This window comes from Oncorhynchus nerka, linkage group LG14 (assembly GCF_034236695.1).
Source record: "Oncorhynchus nerka isolate Pitt River linkage group LG14, Oner_Uvic_2.0, whole genome shotgun sequence".
Taxonomy (NCBI): Eukaryota; Metazoa; Chordata; class Actinopteri; order Salmoniformes; family Salmonidae; genus Oncorhynchus; species Oncorhynchus nerka.
This window is the reverse complement of record NC_088409.1, coordinates 16910484-16929255: the sequence shown is the minus strand read 5'-3', so window position 1 is coordinate 16929255 and position 18772 is coordinate 16910484. Positions and strand designations below refer to the sequence as shown.

Below are 18772 nucleotides of genomic sequence, written 5' to 3'. Positions count from 1 at the left end.
CAATATGGTTGAAGGAGAAGGTCTGGGAGGGGGAACTTGGACATTATCTGTCAATATGGTTGAAGGACAAGGTCTGGGAGGGGGAACTCGGACATTATCTTTCAATATGGTTGAAGGAGAAGGTCTGGGAGGGGGAACTTGGACATTATCTGTCAATATGGTTGAAGGACAAGGTCTGGGAGGGGGAACTTGGACATTATCTTTCAATATGGTTGAAGGAGAAGGTCTGGGGGGGGACTTGGACATTATCTTTCAATATGGTTGAAGGAGAAGGTCTGGGAGGGGGAACTTGGACTTTCTCCTTCAATATGGTTGAGAAGGAAGCGAGGCTAGGAGAGAGGATGTGTGGAATTGCATAATGACAATTTAAGATACATCCAAGCTAATACTTTCAGTAGGTAATCTGACAGGAGATATTTTCTTGATTCTTCTGGGGGCTGATGTTGTTGAGTCAAAGTAGTCATCCCCACCGGTTCATGTTATGATAAGGCAAACATTTCACGATTTATACACATCTACATAACACATTATCAACATTCATAAAACCACTAGCGGGTTGACTCATAACCGGCAGTCCCGCGGTTATATCTGCGGGGCGGACGGGTTTAGGGTCATTACATATCGTGTGGCTGAAGGACACGTGGGTGGCGGGCGGATTAAATAAAGAGAAACAATACCGTTTAAAAAAAATCCAGAAATGTTTAACTATTGTGACATTTTTATAGGCTACATTGAGGTTATGGTATTTTATTTTATTTCTTCACGCCTAGAAAAAAACCTCCACGATTCCGTCATAACTGTCATTTTATAGATAAAAAGAGAGAATTACAGGGGGCAGTTTGGAGAAAAAAAACTATCATGTCCTAATTGTTTTGTGGAATAACGGACATTCTGGGATAATCAATTCTTAACCAACGTTCTCTAGTAATACTAGTCCCGTGCGAATACAGCTATATCCTTAATAATAGCCTAACTCATGCAGAAGTAAGCATTTCTTGCTGTAAAATTATATACCAAATGTAGGTAAAATGTGGATTTGGGTACAGGAGTGGAGAAATATTTATTTCGTTCTGCATTTTGAGAGAATGCCATGCTCAGTTACTGTAGATAACATCTGGGTGCTGTCTTCATAATAAAAACTGATAGTATTTCAATTTAAACCACATAAAATGTGCTTCGAAGCCGAACTCAAATCTTATCAGAAACATGTTGGGTCGTTTTCAGTTTACTTTTGGCTTACAACCGGTCAAACTAATATAATTTGGACATTTTGCACAGAAAAACTTTCCCGTTTTTTTTGTTGTTGCTTTATTGTATTTTCTCCCCAGTCCCTAAACTTCTTTGCTCCACGAAAGATGAGAGAACTTTACCGATGTCAACTAGATTGAAGCATTCATTCTATCGATCTATTACATTCTGTTGAGCAAGGGTTTATTTAGTCTTCTAAAGCAACATATAATGACAGAAGCAAACCAAAATGTCGGAAATTATAAGCATAAATACCGAAATCAGACAAAAAACAAATCCTGCACCCCCTGTCAAAATATCGCTCTGCAGTCTCCGACTGTAGCCTAGCGCATTCTCTATATATGCGGGTTGGGTGTGGACCCCAGATTCTCACTTTATAACATATCATCCGGCGATTGCAGATGGGTTATTTGCAATTGCTTGCGGGTGAACAAACAGCTGACCCGCGCACCACTAGTGTAGACACAAAAGGCCTACCAATACCCCACATGTAATACTTTATTTTATGAATTATTAAACATTTCACATATGGACATATTGGCTATTTTACCCTCCATTCGACTGTTAATGATGGAGTATGATATCACATTAGAGAGATGTTCCTTATTTATATGTGTTGGTGCAATGCTATGTTGTTGTCTTAGGTCTCTCTTGTAGTGAATTGTTTTGTCCTATATTTGTATTTAATTTGTAATGACAAACAGCATGGCAGGGACCATTTTGTGAAGGATACAACTAATAAATACATACTACATTACTGTATGTGAATGGCACAAAGTTATGTTGGACCTGAGGATGAAAACTTGAGTTACACTACATGACCAAAAGTAAAGCTCTTCAAACATCTCATTCCAAAATCATGGATATTAATATGGAGTTGGTCCCTCCTTTGCTTATATAACAACCTCCACTCTTCTGAGAAGGCTTTCTACTAAACTGAAGAAAAAAACCATCCCGGTCAGGACCCTGTCTTTCAAAGATAATTAGTAAAAATCCAAATAACTTCACAGATCTTCATTGTAAAGGGTTTAAACACTGTTTCCCATGCTTGATCAATGAACAATTAAGGAACATGCACCTGTGGAATGGTCGTTAAGACACTAACAGTTTACAGACGTTAGGCAATTAAGGTCACAGTTAAGAAAACTTAGGACACTAAAGAAGCCTTTCTACTGACTCTGAAAAACACCAAAAGAAAGATGCTCAGGGTCCCTGCTCATGCTGCAAGGAGGCATGAGGACTGCAGATGTGGCCAGGGCAATAAATTGCAATGTCTGTCCTGAGACGCCTAAGACAGAGCTACAGGGAGACAGGACGGGCAGCTGATCGTCCTTGCAGTGGCAGACCACGTGTAACAACACCTGCACATTATCGGTACATCCGAACATCACACCTGCGGGGCAGGTACAGGATGGCAACAACAACTGCCCGAGTTACACCAGGAACGCAAAATTCCTCCATCAGTGCTCAGTCTGTCCGCAATAGGCTGAACTGATGGCTTGTAGGCCTGTTGTAAGGGAGGTCCTCACCAGACATCACCGGCAACGTCGCCTATGGGCACAAACCCACCGTCGCTGGACCAGACAGGACTGTGAAAAAGTGCTCTTCACTAACGAGTCGCTGTTTTGTCTCACCAGGGATGATGGTCAGATTTGCGTTTATCATCAAAGGAATGAGCGTTACACAGAGGCCTGTACTCTGGAGCTGGACCGATTTGGAGGTGGAGGGTCCGTCGTGGTCTGGGGCGGTGTGTCACAGCATCATCGGACTGAGCTTGTTGCCATTGCAGGCAATCTCAACGCTGTGCGTTACAGGGAAGACATCCTCCTCCCTCATGTGGTACCCTTCCTGCTGGCTCATCCTGACATGACCCTCTAGCATGACAATGCCACCAGCCATACTGCTCATTCTGTGCGTGATTTCCTGCAAGACAGGACTGTCAGTGTTCTAGAGCCCGGATCTCAATCCCATTGAGCACATCTGGGACCTGTTGGATCGGAGGGTGAGGGCTAGGGCCATTCCCCCCAGAAATGCCCAGGAACGTGTAGGTGCCTTGGTGAAAGAGAGGGGTAACATCTCACAGCAAGAACGGGCAAATCTGGTGCAGTCCATGAGGGGATGCCCTGCAGTACTTAATGCAGCTGGTGGCCACACCAGATATGGACTTACTTTTGATTTTGACCCCCCACTTTATTCAGGGACACATTCCATTTGTTAGTCACACGTCTGTGGAACTTGGAATTTGATGTTTATACAAATATTTACACGTTAAGTTTGCTGAAAAGAAACTGCTGAGTTTAGATGTTAGAACATTGCTGCGGGGACGTGCTTCGGGGACGTGCTTCCATTAGTGAGGCCGGGCACTGATGTTGGGCAATTAGTCCTGGCTTGCAGTCAGCGTTCCAATTCATTCCAAAGATGTTCGATGGGAGTTGAGGTCAGGGCTCTGTGCAGGCCAGTCAAGTTCTTCCACACCGATCTCGACAAACCATTTATATATGGACCTCGCTTTGTGAATAGCTGCATTGTCATGCTGAAACAGGAAAGGTCCTTGGGTTTTAGTTCTTTCAAAGTTTGAGACTGCTCAGTACTCAATGTCTTTATTTATTAGCTGTATAGTCAGTCAAAACTATTTGAACAGTGGTTTTGGTGAACAGTGGGACCATGTTTTTGGACAGTAAAAATTGGTGCAGTATCCTTGAATACAGATGGAGGTATACAGTGTTCTTCATTATAACAATATATCCAGGATGTTAATAAATACATTAACACTGCTTACAACAGTCTTAAACCAATTGCAAAAAAACAGATATTGAGATTATGAAGAGAAAAAAAACATTCCTCTGCAATAAACGAGTGGAAAATCTCACTGTATTATGAAAACAGTCAAACAGTTCAGATTCCTCAGCAGAGAGGTGGTGCAACAAGGAACTATCCTCTTAGTCCACTCTTCACCTCTCCTCCTTTTGAGTTGACTTGATTTCTCTTCCAAACTGTTGGGATCTAGGGAGGACAAAGAGGGTTTTTATAACAACACAAGTCATGGAAATGATCTCAAGACGAAACACTGAGCTTAAGCATGGTCAAGATGTCAGACAGGGGCTGGTATTGACCATTAGTGAGTTATACACGTTACATATTAGATGATACACATTTCTATCCAAATAAATAATAATTAACTATTAAATTACCTGTGGGGGGACGGTAGGCTCAAGGTGTCGACCCAGGAACGAGAGCAGTCTCCTCCAGATTAGTCCACTACCCAGGAACATGAAGCCTGTCACCAGCCAGAACACCTTGGGGTCCTGGGGGAACAAACACGACACCATAGATAAAACTCTGTTCGATCTAGCGTTATATCTCTATGGACCACACACTGAGCCAGTCATCCTTCACCTCAGGTTCATCTGCCATTTAGCAATATTACATTGCTGCAGCTGGCTAGTTTACAATGAGCATGTGTTGCCAGGTTAACAAACTCATTGTTAAAGTGTCTCACGTGTAATTTACAAGATTAAAGCTTTATCATCAACACATATCATTGACCTCCTCAAACGTGGATTCCAAGTTCATCCCGAAGGCGACGCCCATCAGGCCAAATAGGGAGAGTGAGAAGGTCCCCATGGTGAGCTGCAGGTTCAGACGCATCATCACGTTCCGGTGACTGGGTGGGCCATGGCCCATGGGGACAGACGGAAATGGGATGGTGACAAACTAGGCCTGACTAACAGAGAGCTGGTTAAGCCAATTAACAACAGGAGAAAAGGAAAATGCCATGTTCAGCAGTTGGAAAAACAGGCTAGTTCCCCTGATAGCATTAAATGCAGCTTAGAACAGAAAACAACATCAGGACAAATGAAGTCTACCAAAAGCCAGTTAAATCAGCAATACACTTAAACTGATTTATTTTTGTCTAGCTAGATCATTCTGCCAGGATATTTTGTATGGACGCAGCATGACTATTACACTATACCAGAGATGCAGAACTGGCGGCCCCCCTTAAATATTACTAACAACAGGTTAAACACATTTTGGCCAAGGGATCTGTGAAATAAGTTTAGTGTGTAATACAATCAAATATAATATTATTCATCTACAATGTATGTTTTTAACCCTGGGCAACATGGGCCTGGGAGGCTCACAGGGATATTGATATACACAGTACTCCACCAACTATACATTTGGAACTCATTGAAGCTTTAAAACTACAACGTTCTCTTAAAGCTGCAACAACAAAATAATCTCTGCCACGTGACAAAATGTGCAGAATTACAGCGTATTAGCTTGAAAACTGCAAAATGTTCTCTCTGATGTCAAGAGACGGGCCTTTAAAAATGTTCCTTCCCAGGGCCCCAGACTTGGTTCGTCTGGCCATGCACTGCTGAAGTCATAGAAAAACTTTTTGTATGCTATTTGTTTTTATCTCACTCGAGTTGTGAGAATTTTCAATCACAAAAGGGGTCCCCGGGCCCAAAAGGTTGGAGAACCCCTGCCCTATTCCCTACATAGTGGACTACTTTTGAGACCTATGGGCCCTGGTCAAACGTACTGCACTATATTAGGAAACAAGGACGCAGACAGGGTTGTCGTCGTCAGTACCTGTCCAGGTTGATGAAGATAACACTCTCGGAGTCGTCTATCAGGCCCTTGAGCTCCCTGGTCGTGTTGCCCAGCTCCTCAGCCTGCATAAAGTAGTTCTCCAGGAGGAGCTCCATCTCCTCAGCATGATCAATGCCCAGACTGCTCTCCTCACTGCCTCCAGAGACACACACAACAACAAGAGAGACCAATAAAGCCTTCATCCAACAACTCTTAAGAAGAAAAAAAAGACATTCATCCATACGAGAGAAATGTGTCTCCTGCTGTACCAACCCCTCAGACACACTCACAGACTAGGCTTAAAAGGCTGGACCACAGAGCAGCCACAGTGCCGTGCCCAATGAGCAGTTCAGGAGGTTTATATCAAGGGTGACCCCTGACGTATTGACGCCAGCAACCCTCCCGTTGTCAGCTCACTCCCACCATAATGAAAAATGTGTACAATGAACACAAATAATCTCATGAAGTACCATGTGTCTACAAAATCTGCATATTGAAATGTCACTTACAACACACGTGGATCCGTCCACTTGGTGACACAAAGCTCCTCGATCATCTCCTCTTCATCTAGGATCTTCAGCAGACTGTCCTTGAAGACCTTGATGTCTGTCTCCAGCTCTGACAGGCTGGGCAGAAAACAGTTAGGATTGAAAGATTCTGGTAACTTTCCCCAAAATCCCGGTTGGAAGTCTCCCGAACCAGGATGGAGAAAGGGAATGAGATTGACCTCACAGAGCTAAACCAGCCACGCCTTCTAGTGCAGGATTTCTAGATCCATACAATAGCCCTGGCCCAACTATAACCATAGGTGTTAATCTGTTCTACACTTGCAATACATTTAAGTCATTTAGCTGATGCTCATATCCAGAGTGACTTACAGGAGCAATTAGGGTTAAGTGCCTCGCTCAAGGGCACATTGACAGATATTTCACATAGTCGGCTCGGAGTCGAACCAGAAACCTTTCATTTACTGGCCCAATGCCCATAATAGAGGATCTGCCTTGATAAGATGAACCAAACGTTACATGCAAAAGCAGCAACGCTCCTTATCATGATATGACTGGCATTGCTTTTCCACTCACTTCTTGCTGTTCTGAAGAAGTATATGCAGTTTGCTGCGATCTGCAGAGAGTAGTTTAGGATCCACAAGAGACTCTAGAATGTCCAGGATGACAGGGTGAACCTCATTCAGTCGAGCCTGAAGGGTATTTACCTATACACAAGACAAACAGACACATACATGCATAAACAAATACCAGGTGACACTTTATTTGGATAGTCCCAAGTAGATGGTTTGTAGATGTTCAATAACTGTCAACAACATATCAACTAACTATCCACTAACCCTTATCCTGAGGTACTGACCTGTTGCACCCTCTTCAACCACTGATCATTATTTGACCCTGCTGGTCATCTATGAACATTTGAACACCTTGAAGAACAATCTGCCCTTAATGGCCACGTACTCTTTTAATCTCCACCCGGCACAGCCAGAAGAGGACTGGCCACCCCTCAGAGGCTGGTTCCTCTCTAGGTTTCTTCCTAGGTTCCTGCCTTTCTAGGGAGTTTTTCCAAGCCATTGTGCTTCTACATCTGCATTGCTTGCTGTTTGTGGTTTTAGGCTGGGTTTCTATATAGCACTTTGTGACATCTGCTGATGTAAAAAGAGCTTAATTAATAAATGTAATTGATTGATCCGAACCCTGAACTCAACCCTTACCGTAGCAACAGGTGCTTATCAACAGATATTGATGATCTACTCATGGTCATACTATGGGACTATCCAAATAAAATGTGAACAATTGTTGTGATAAATGAATACTAAATGAGTGATTGCGTAGCGTGTGTCTTACCCTGTGCTGCAGAATAGCTTCAAGGGCTCTGAACTCAAATGGCAGTGAATGAGTGGCCAGAGCTCCATGATCCCCATTCAACTGTGGAGCCAACTCCATGACCAGCCATCTCTCCAATCCCAGACCTCGGAAATCCAACACCAACAGGCTATTGGGGGTCACGACTGCCTTCAAGGCCTGAAGACACAAGAACAGACTCGGTTCAGGTGCAAAAACGAGTCAAGTTCGGTCACCTGTCTTTTCTAGTGTGCGATTTTCTTTGTTTTTTTAATCATAGGATTCTCTAAAAGTTAGAGGATAATTTGAGGCTAGCTGTCACGACAGGTGACAAACGCAGCAGTTTAGCTAACAGTACCTTCAGCATAACGCTGTAACACGAAACAAAAACAATATGTAGCTACCTCCATGCGAATGATGATGTTGTTGTTCCTAGCGGTGATGCTGGTGAGGTGTTGGAACCTGAGGTCTCTGGCCTGCAGACTCAGCTCATGATACAGCTCCATCTTCTTCTTCTCTGAGATAGGAATCAGACCAGGGGTCAGAAGTCACACTCAAAACTTATAGGGAGGGCAAATACCTTGTCAGTAACAAAGTACAATAAACAATTTCATTTCGATGCAGTCCTTGTGAGAACAGAAAACGAAACAAAAGCAAATAATGGGCAAGCTAATGGGGACAATAGATGTTCCAATACTTACCAAATGTGGTTACATTTCCATCTTTGTCAAATTTCATCTATGACAGAAGAGCACAGTTGTAGCTACTGCCAGTATATTGCTGTAGAACTTCTAGATACATTCCACACACTCCCTCAGGTGAACAATATAGGTAGTCACAAAGAACTGACACATTGGTTCTCTCTCTTCTTGCATTTTGCAGAAGCAACCTTTTTTTTTTTATAGAATGTTGGCATTGTCAATGTTGATAAACATTTGATCATGTCGATATACTGCTGACAGACATAACATTTAGGAGAGACTAGAATAACAATTTCAAATTGGATATAGTTGACACAACTAAAACTTGCCACTTACCACAACAAAAGCAGGAGCCACACTGGAGAGGGATGCCTCAGTTCCTCTATGGCGAATTAAATATGCTGCCAATTAAACAACATTAATAATCCATTAGCCAACAACAACATTTGTGTTGCAGCTAGGTCTTCCTTTTCGGGGGGGGGGGGGGTTTATCAGCAGTTGGCATCCAATGTTATGGTGCATGACCTACTGTACTGGAGTGTGGGCCAGAGACGGGAGAAACTAAATCCTACCTGCCAGCCCCGTTGCTCTTCAAAAATATTAAATATTTGAGACTATATCTAATGACGTTCTACTCAATATACTCTAAACTAACTTCCTGTTTCCCCTTCTCCCTCATATTAGATCTCAGCCTCTCTCTTTCCCTCTGATACTGCCCACAGTGTAGCAATACATGCTCCACAGTCTCTGTTTCCTGGAAATAACCACACTTTCCTGTTGGATGCTTTCCCGTCACATTTAAGGACATATTCAACTGGTTGTGTCCCACCCTTAATCTTGTAAAAATAGCCCCCTCTCTTCTGTTCTTTCCTGGCGTCCTCCCCAACTTACCTCTGCACTTGAAATAAATGCCTGCCCATAGTATCTCTATTCCACTGCTCCTGCCATCTCTGCACCTTCACTGTCCACATCAGGCTTTTTGCCACTGCATGGCTCATTGAAAAGACAACATCAACACTACTAAGTGCTGGTTTCACCAGTACATCAACTGCCTCGTTCCCCTCCACCCCTACATGGGCTGGGACCCAAGTCAATCTTATCTGTATACTAATCTGTCTATTCCTGCCATGGGTTTGTAGCACTTTGTAAAGCAGGTATTGTCTGCTACGTGAGCTAAAGGACTGGAGACTCATTCACACTGCACATGAATCAGAGCAAATAACTACTCTGTCTGGCTTGACTTCCTCCAGCCACTGGAAGGCCAACAGTATGGCCATCAGCTCCACAGCCAGATGATCTGTAATACGTTTCCTGACTTCCACCCCACATCCCTGCACTACAAATGCTGACCCAGTACATCCTGTCCTTGGATCTTTTGAACCACCTGTGTAAATGGCCACACAATCCTGATACACAGTATCCAGATGTCTCTTAAACAAATACATGTATGTAGTCTCCCCAACACCTCCAAATCAACTACTGGAGGCGGGAGTAGCCTTGTGCAGCTAGGTCTAGCCATAACAGTAAAAATGTTACATCACCTACCAGACGGACATGATCGCAACAGTGTTGCTTTCCCCCTCGTCACCGGCTGATGCTTGGAGAGTTGGCATTTTACAGGTGATCTGGAACAACTCACTGTTCTGCAGGTCAAACAGCCGGTGAGGACCCTGAATTTAATGTCCAGAGATCTCCGAAGACTACCAATGGTGAACGACTTGAAACAAGCTTCCATTGCTTTGTTCACCACCACTGCATTTTAGCAAAGTGTTCTTAGTTATTTAGCTACTTTGTTGGTCTAGCCAGCTGATCAGTTGCATTACTGGTTATTTCACTTGCATCCGGAACAGAATCACTAACGTAGGCTAGGTAGCTAGTAAACTTATCAGCTGGCTACGTAGCACTGGACAACGACAGTAGTTTGTTCTGCAAAATCATACAACCGTTTCAGTCCAAAGTCGGGTAAAATGCTGGATCAAATCCCCGAGCTGACAAGGTAAAAAGCTGTCGTTCTGCCCCTGAGCAAGGCAGTTAACCCACTGTTACCCGGGCGCCGAAGACGTAGATGTCGATTAAGGCAGCCCTCCACACCTCTTTGATTCAGAGAGGTTGGGTTAAATTCAGAAGACACATTTCAGTTGAATGCATGCAGTTGTAAAACTAACTAGGTATCCCCTTTATTTAGCTAGTTAGCACGAAAACAAGGCGCTAGCTAGTAAGTTAGCTAACTGCTAACGTTAGCGAACAAACTTATATGCTGCTAGCAGGAGACTAGCTCGTGCTTCCCGAACGAACTTCTCAACCTGTCGCACAGTCGCAAAAAAAGTGCCATATGTGAGTAAAATAACAAATAACAATAGGCTTGCAGCTGGTATAGCTAAATCCAAGATACGTTATTCCTCCTTAACACAGGGACAGCTGGCTCTGAGCAACTACAACCGGCAGGCATCCGGGTGTTTTGGTGTTACAGTAACACGTGCTCGTGCATAACCCTGAACTCGAGAGGATGAATCCATTTCAACCAATGAAGTTGTTCAACGAAAGAAAACCTTACTTGAGATTTCAGTAAATGTTCGGGAAGAAACAAAACACCCTACACATTTTCCAATTTTTCCACGAAATATAATTTCCCTATGCTGAAAAGATACATCACATTGAGGGCTGTGTTTTCACATTGTGGGTACCACTGTGGGCACCCATTCGTCACCCGGTATTTGACGTGACGTAGACCGAGGAGGCGAAGCGTCACCACCACCGAATAGGCGTCTCCGCGTGCTGCCTGGATACAGTTCTGGGTTAGAAGATGCCGAACTGCATGATGCGCCTGATTTGACAAATTGTATATTTTCTGATATCATTGACGCACTTTTGTGGTCCTCTACTTCTAGCTTTAGCTGTCAATGTCCACCATTCGTTTTGGTCGTTTTTTATTTTTACATTTCATACCAGTATGTTCCCTTCGTGCTATTCAAAGCCGACGAGTTCAAAGGACCTATTCAAAAGGACTTATCTGACAAAGATATTACTAGGAGTGTTCGTCGTGTATATGTCACACACCTGCTGTGTGATTTATGGCTTTGTGTACACCAAGCCGTGTGAGAGAGGTAAAGGAGACTGCATTTCTTCCTACCTTGCAGAAAGACCCCGTCTCCAGGTAAATAGTGGCCTTGATCTTACACATACTGCAGTGAAACCCTAGATTTAGGGTAGGTTTTTAGTGCAATTAATCCTTTTTAGCTGTTGTATTTGGTCAGAGATTTCATGCATCACAATTTAATTAGTGACCATGGTGCACAAGAAGCCCATAAAGATACATTGAATTAAATCAATGCGAAGTCTCATTTATTTTAACAGCTCAGCATTTTCTCCAGTTTGAGGCCTGACCACAGTGAACTCAACCTCATCATCAAGATAGATGACTTTGACATACATTCTAAATTTGAAAGGTAGGCCGAAGTCCCATTTAAATCTGCAGTCATGTGGCGTAAAAATAGCATGTCACTTTTAGTCGAGTATAAGGTTATGGGTTGCATCCCAAATGACACTGTATTCCCTATGGTCCCTGGTCTAAATTAGTGCACTATATAGACACGATGGTGTCATTTGGGACAGAAGCCTATATCTCTCACCTGTCACCATTGCTTTTCTTGATTTAAAGGGTGGTGAATGTATCCCTGCCGTTGGCAACACGTAACAACGGGACTCTGCACACATTGGTTTATGTACACAAGTTTGGAGTGTCTCCCTTGCAGGATAACCGTCAGGTCCATCATGTTGCCCAGCTCAGCACCTACATGATGTCCCGAAAAAATCTCAGCTCTGCTAAAGAGGTCCTCAAAGTAAGACAACAAAACGATTCCTCTATGTTTCAGTCTGGACTGGCAAAAGATCAGCTGTAACTGCTCTGTTTGGTTGACCCATTTGATCATCTCCTTCATGGCTTCTCCTGGTCTTGCATTTTCTCAGAAACATGCTGCCACTGCTCCTCGAGTAGTAGACAGACCCATCTCTCACTGGAGGTCCCGTCTAACCCTAAACATGATGTCAGAGGACTTCACCTTCAACAGAGGGACCTTGCCAAGTGATGTCCGGCGCTACATGAGAGTGTAAGTCTCATATAAAATGTTTGTATTGTGTGAGTGTGTTTATTTGGGGAGTGGGTGTGCACTATAAGGCCTACAGTACACTTATATAGCACAGCATCACTCACATTATGCAGAGCCAGCTACAGAGATGGTGAGAAATATTGATGTTTTGTATTTCAGATATTTTGTCTCGTGTTTTAGATTTCAGGATGAGAACAGGATGGTATATCTCCCACTTTTACATATTGATGAACTCAGCGTCAGGGTAAAGGACATGATGGTGAGATGTTACTCTTCTTGTAAATTATATTACAGTTATAAATACTACTTTCAAGAACATTAAAACATGCCTCACAAACAGGGCTTGGAGGATACTTGTTTTTACAACATGTGTTTGTAGGAGATTAACGGCTCCACAACCAAACTACCTCTTACAATATCCTACGAAGGCCTATCGCTGAGGCAATTCCGTCTCTGGATCCACATGCAGGATGTAATGTTTTCACTGAAACGTTTTGGTTAGTTTATTACTTTAGCCCTCCTTTTAAACTACTGAGATAACAACATACGTTTGTCAACTTCTTGTAAAATGACTTGTTTTGCTTCATTTATTACAGGGTTCACTGAGGTGAATATAGATGAAATCAAAGGTGTTCTTGTGGACAACAACTTGTACCTGTTAGCATTGACTACCTTGGTGACTGCATTCCATGTAAGTGATTTTTCTATGAGAGTTCATGAATTCTATCACAAAGATCATTTCAAATCATGTCAGCCATCTACAGTTTTCTTTGTCTCATTTTTCAGTTCATATTTGAATTCCTGGCCTTTAAAAATGACATAAGCTTTTGGAGGAAGAAGAAAAACATGGTGGGCATGTCTCGCAAAACAGGTGAGAGTGAGGGAGGAGTAAAATACATCTTTATTATAATGCATTTCATGTTCTTATTTCTGCATCCAAGTTTTCATGCCAATTTCCTAACTGAGTTAGGGAAGATGAGGTGTCAGGCTTAAAATACGTTCCAAATTGCACCCTATTCCCTCTATAGTGCACTACTTTTGACCATGGTAGTGCACTACGTAGGGAATAGGGTACCATTTGGGACATATATATGGTGTTTGTGTAGATTTGGGTATCAGTACTACAGATAGTTATCCAAGGCAGGCCTCTGGATAAACCCACCATCCGCCCACAAACACTACCCCCAGCAGCACACTAATCTACTGATCTACTCCCATCTACCTCAGAACTAACCCAGCTCTATCTGTTTCTCTATGCTGTTCTGTTCCAGTGCTGTGGAGATGCTTTAGCACCATAGTGATTCTCCTGAAAATGCTGGAGGAACGAAGCAGCTTGCTAGGTCTCATTCCTGTTGGAATAGGAACCACAATTGAGGTATCTGCCATGAATCAGCAGTTTGGAAAGGATTTAGAACATCAATAGAAATAATCAGTGCTTTTTGCCAACCATAGCTGGGGATGGCAGAAGGTTCCGTGTTACCATACCAGGTCTCATGAATTCCTTCTTCTCCCTCTACCTATAGGTATGGAAGGTCAAACAGGTGTCCAAAATACAGCTACAGTGGAGAACCTCTAGGTCTATAGTTCATGTAAGTATTACAAACAAATGTAGAAATAGTTTATTCACGTTGTGTGCATGGAGGGCCAATGAGTATATGTTGATTTAATTAAGAATCTGTTATTGAAAAAACGGATTGAAATAAATGTATCTTTTAGTGTTTAAAAACAAACAGTAGTATACATTCAGGATTATTCCTTGAAACTGGTTGTCTTCAGGTTGGTAAATTTGATGAGTCAGAGAGAAAGACTATACAACATGACACACAGGTAAGTGCTGAATTAGTGGTGTGTTTGGTTCCTCTTAACACTAATACCATAAATCAAGCAGACAAGTATTTTCTAATGCAGTTCTCCATTTTCTAGGCAATGAAATGCCTGTCTTATTTAGTGTACCCTCTGTCTATTAGTGGAGCCATCTTCTCTCTGGTATACCTGAGGTATAAAAAGTAAGACAAGTCTGGAGTTTAATTACATTTAAAATATAACTAAATTGGTTTGATGAGGACATTGATCATCAACGTATCTAATATTCACATTTTATTTTGACAGCTACTATTCATGGTTAATCAACAGCCTTGTCAGTGGTAAGTTTACACATACTCTATCAACCCTCCTTGGGGGTTATATTTTGAATTTAATATCAATTGATCACACACATACAATATTTTATATAGATCTTTAACACTAGCCTGGTCAAGCAGACTGAACGATGCACTCACTATTTGTTGTACTGTGAAGTGAAACAGAATGTGACCTACCGAGAGATCAGGCTGCTTCACAAGGCTACTTTTTCATGGCCAATACGTTTTTTTTATTATTAGCGACTACAGATGTAGGATCTGAATTTGATCACTTGTTGCATAGAATTTTCCTGCACTGCCTAAATGCAGATAAGCTTTGTGATTGACAATAATTCTCTGAATACCCACACTAACACACGGTTATATGTGCAACGTTATTGCACATTACATATAGCCTACTTTTGGCCAGCTAATAGCTTAACCACCAATCAAGCAACATGGACTAAACATTCAAATCATGTTGCTGCAGCATTATTTTGCTTTGACAATAAAGGTCAAATTAAGATCCTATATCTTGTATTAGTGCGTAATATGAATAATTCCAACTGAAACTGGGCTTCCCTCTGCAGGGATTTATGCTTTTGGATTCCTCTCTATGGCTCCTCAGCTGTTCATTAACTTCAAGGTTTGTCTTACTTTGTCCTAATTTAGAGCATAATGAGCCCTGAGTAAAATGTTCTGTTTTGACACAAATCTTCACTTCACTTTCTTTTCTTCTTCTTGTTCTTCTTCAGTTGAAGTCCGTGGGCCATTTGCAATGGAACGTATTGATGTATAAAGTGAGTAGTCACTGTTTTATAGTATAATTCATTGTTGTTGGAGCGATAAGCAGCTGCTTACCTAAAGTCCATCTAAAGTGTCATCAAGTTGTCTGTTCTTCTTCACATTGACACTGTGTATGCATCCCAAATGGCCCTCTATTCCATAGTGCATCCTATGGGCCCTGGTCAAAAGTAGTGCACTATGTAGAGAATATGGTTTCATTGGGGGTGCATTCAGAGTGAGAATTAAGCATTCTTGTGCCTTCTCTTTAGGCAGTCAATACATTCGTCAACGATGCCTTTGCCTGTGTCTTCAGCACACACCCATCCCACCAGCTGGGCTGCTTCAGGGATGAGATTCTGTTTCTCCTCTACCTTTACCAGAGGAGGTGGGTGGGACACAGTTCAGCTATCGTCAGTGACCCTGAAATACTCTAGACTACGTCCCAAATGGCACCCTATTTCCACATGGCTCTGGTCCAAAGTAGTGCACTTTAGAGAATAGGGCACCATTTGGGATTTAGCCCTATAGTCACTCGTTATTAGATTATTTAACTTTTCATCATTCTGAGCACTTCTGTGATCTATTGACCTGGATGAGCAGGGGTTTGGTTTCTGACAGTTAACAAAACATGTGATCTCATTCATTTACTTCTCTATCTGCCCCCCACCCCCTGTAGGCTTTACTCTACAAACAAGACCAGATGTCGTGAGTATGGATCATGCCACCACAACCACAGGAAACTCAAAGCCCAATGATGACTGAGGTCATCACCAGAAAACATGGTTGAATGAAGGAAACATACCTGCACATGGTGGGGTTGTAAACAGCATGGGAGGCTCTCTGAGGGTGCATCAGGGTTTATTACAAGCCTTTAGTAAAGTTCAGAACTAGTTTTGTAAGTAGAGAATACAGCTTATTTTCAGTCAACCTTGTGTTAACCACTGATATTTCCATGTGTTAGAAGTTTGACCAACCCGTATGTAGCCAACAGAAGCATGAACCTTTTTTTAGTGATACATATTGATTACTGCATTGTTAGGTTTGAGGCGAGCAATAAAGGCATTTCACTGTACTTGTGGACATGACATTAACACTTGAAAAAGGAGGCTGCCCCTCGCCCTGCCTGCACTGCTCCATGTTACCAGATATAACCAGTATGTAGCCTACTGAAGCATAAAGCTGCCCCTCGCCCTGCCTGCACTGCTCCATGTTACCAGATATAACCAGTATGTAGCCTACTGAAGCATAGAGCTGCCCCTCGCCCTGCCTGCACTGCTCCATGTTACCAGATATAACCAGTATGTAGCCTACTGAAGCATAAAGCTGCCCCTCGCCCTGCCTGTACTGCTCCATGTTACCAGATATAACCAGTATGTAGCCTACTGAAGCATAAAGCTGCCCCTCGCCCTGCCTGCACTGCTCCATGTTACCAGATATAACCGGTATGTAGCCTACTGAAGCATAGAGCTGCCCCTCGCCCTGCCTGCACTGCTCCATGTTACCAGATATAACCGGTATGTAGCCTACTGAAGCATAAAGCTGCCCCTCGCCCTGCCTGCACTGCTCCATGTTACCAGATATAACCAGTATGTAGGCTACTGAAGCATAAAGCTGCCCTCGCCCTGCCTGTACTGCTCCATGTTACCAGATATAACCAGTATGTAGCCTACTGAAGCATAAAGCTGCCCCTCGCCCTGCCTGCACTGCTCCATGTTACCAGATATAACCAGTATGTAGCCTACTGAAGCATAAAGCTGCCCCTCGCCCTGCCTGCACTGCTCTATGTTACCAGATATAACCAGTATGTAGCCTACTGAAGCATAAAGCTGCCCCTCGCCCTGCCTGCACTGCTCCATGTTACCAGATATAACCAGTATGTAGCCTACTGAAGCATAGAGCTGCCCCTCGCCCTGCCTGTACTGCTCCATGTTACCAGATATAACCAGTATGTAGCCTACTGAAGCATAAAGCTGCCCTCGCCCTGCCTGTACTGCTCCATGTTACCAGATATAACCAGTATGTAGCCTACTGAAGCATAAAGCTGCCCCTCGCCCTGCCTGCACTGCTCCATGTTACCAGATATAACCGGTATGTAGCCTACTGAAGCATAGAGCTGCCCCTCGCCCTGCCTGCACTGCTCCATGTTACCAGATATAACCGGTATGTAGCCTACTGAAGCATAGAGCTGCCCCTCGCCCTGCCTGCACTGCTCCATGTTACCAGATATAACCAGTATGTAGCCTACTGAAGCATAAAGCTTCCCCTCGCCCTGCCTGCACTGCTCCATGTTACCAGATATAACCAGTATGTAGCCTACTGAAGCATAGAGCATCTCCTTGCCCTGCCTGTACTGCTCCATATAGTCCTCAAGGAGGCAGTGTTGTCAGCCCCTTTCTGTACTGTTTTCTGCTTGTTCTTTCAGTCCTCTACTTCCTGTTTGAGAATAGTACATGTATAGATGGGTGCTAAAGGCGAGGAATGAGAAACATGTACAAAAGATGGAGTAATGTGAAGTACAGTGAACTCCTGATAAATCCAATGTCTTTGGACAGTCATATGTGAGAGCTAACCGGAACATGCACATAACCTGTATCTATCCAGGCTGTATTTGAAATGGGACGATTGAGCTACAATGCACTAATGAGGTTTTTTGCACTTTGCATACAATGCGCACTTATCAGGAATCAACTGTACTTTTAAATAATGAAGATACTGTAAGGTCTTTAAAAATTAAGTAGGAAGCGTAGCCTGATGTTTTTGAATCACATCCAGGGTTTATGGAATGACTTTCCTCTTTGATTAAATTATTACAATTAAATGATTTACCTGTATCTCTGTTGCATTGTCATGACTAATGAAAAGCATTAGCTGGTGTACATACAAAGACAATTATTTAGTGTAGAGGTGCTGACCAACAGCGAATGAACTGTAAGCTATAAAAACAAACAGTTGCACAGTCCAGACTAATACAGTCCCAGTAATCTACTCGGTAAAACATTAATGCCATGAATGCTTGAACCAGGTTTTGTAGACAAACAGTGCAATTAGTGCAACCAATGACAGTAGTGAGGGGTGTGTCATAATTATTAGGTTGATTAGAATGTGAAACTGTTAAAAGACAATATTTTACAGCATATGGAATATATTAGGCTATTGTTATCATATGGAAACATAATTATATATTGTACATAATATTAGCATCAACACACATCAACTCCGGGGAGGGGCCAGCTGAGTGTAAGACTGTGTCATCTGCATATAAATAGACGAGAGAGATTCCTACTGCCTGAGCTATGTTGTTGATGTAAATTGAGAAGAGTGTGGGGCCTAGGATCGAGCCTTAGGGTACTCCCTTGGTGACA

General features: G+C 42.8%; 2 protein-coding genes across 4 annotated transcripts; one reads left to right on the top strand and one right to left on the bottom strand.

Annotated features, from left to right (window-relative positions):
- Positions 1–3832: 3832 nt before the first annotated feature.
- mrs2 (magnesium transporter MRS2) lies at positions 3833–10880 on the bottom strand. Of its 2 annotated transcripts, XM_029657562.2 has the most exons (11): positions 9944–10880; positions 8735–8799; positions 8399–8435; positions 8102–8214; positions 7701–7877; positions 6930–7060; positions 6357–6473; positions 5848–6000; positions 4795–4912; positions 4440–4553; positions 3833–4251 (listed from the first exon to the last, which is right to left on the bottom strand). In XM_029657562.2, the coding sequence occupies exons 1-11, from the start codon at positions 10131–10133 to the stop codon at positions 4180–4182; spliced, it is 1287 nt and encodes a 428-aa protein (XP_029513422.2). In that variant the 5' UTR covers positions 10134–10880; the 3' UTR covers positions 3833–4179. The 2 variants fall into 2 exon arrangements, with proteins under 2 accessions (XP_029513422.2, XP_029513423.1); XM_029657563.2 differs by lacking the exon at positions 8735–8799 and having other exon boundaries at positions 9944–9995.
- Positions 10881–11127: 247 nt separating this feature from the next.
- Positions 11128–18231, top strand: LOC115127945 (lipid scramblase CLPTM1L-like). Of its 2 annotated transcripts, none has more exons than XM_065027573.1 (17): positions 11128–11552; positions 11753–11844; positions 12057–12237; positions 12365–12504; positions 12664–12763; positions 12884–13001; positions 13101–13195; positions 13291–13375; positions 13776–13879; positions 14028–14093; positions 14281–14331; positions 14428–14510; positions 14614–14648; positions 15215–15270; positions 15380–15424; positions 15680–15795; positions 16087–18231. In XM_065027573.1, exons 1-17 carry the CDS (start codon positions 11349–11351, stop codon positions 16163–16165), a joined length of 1650 nt encoding a protein of 549 aa, XP_064883645.1. In that variant the 5' UTR covers positions 11128–11348; the 3' UTR covers positions 16166–18231. The 2 variants fall into 2 exon arrangements, with proteins under 2 accessions (XP_064883645.1, XP_064883644.1); XM_065027572.1 differs by having other exon boundaries at positions 11208–11552; positions 12685–12763.
- The last annotated feature ends 541 nt before the right edge of the window (positions 18232–18772 follow it).

Bases quoted from the DNA above. Each gene is read 5' to 3' on its own strand.
- mrs2 (XM_029657562.2), bottom strand. From the start codon at position 10,133: ATGGAAGCTTGTTTCAAGTCGTTCACCATTGGTAGTCTTCGGAGATCT. The intron at 8,800-9,943 runs GTAGGTGATGTA...TTTAATTGGCAG, and splicing joins GTTGCGATCATGTCCGTCTG to CATATTTAATTCGCCATAGA. The intron at 8,436-8,734 runs GTAAGTGGCAAG...CTTCTGTCATAG, and splicing joins TGGCTCCTGCTTTTGTTGTG to ATGAAATTTGACAAAGATGG.
- LOC115127945 (XM_065027573.1), top strand. From the start codon at position 11,349: ATGTTCCCTTCGTGCTATTCAAAGCCGACGAGTTCAAAGGACCTATTC. The intron at 11,845-12,056 runs GTAGGCCGAAGT...CTTGATTTAAAG, and splicing joins ATACATTCTAAATTTGAAAG to GGTGGTGAATGTATCCCTGC. The intron at 14,511-14,613 runs GTAAGACAAGTC...TTATTTTGACAG, and splicing joins GTATACCTGAGGTATAAAAA to CTACTATTCATGGTTAATCA.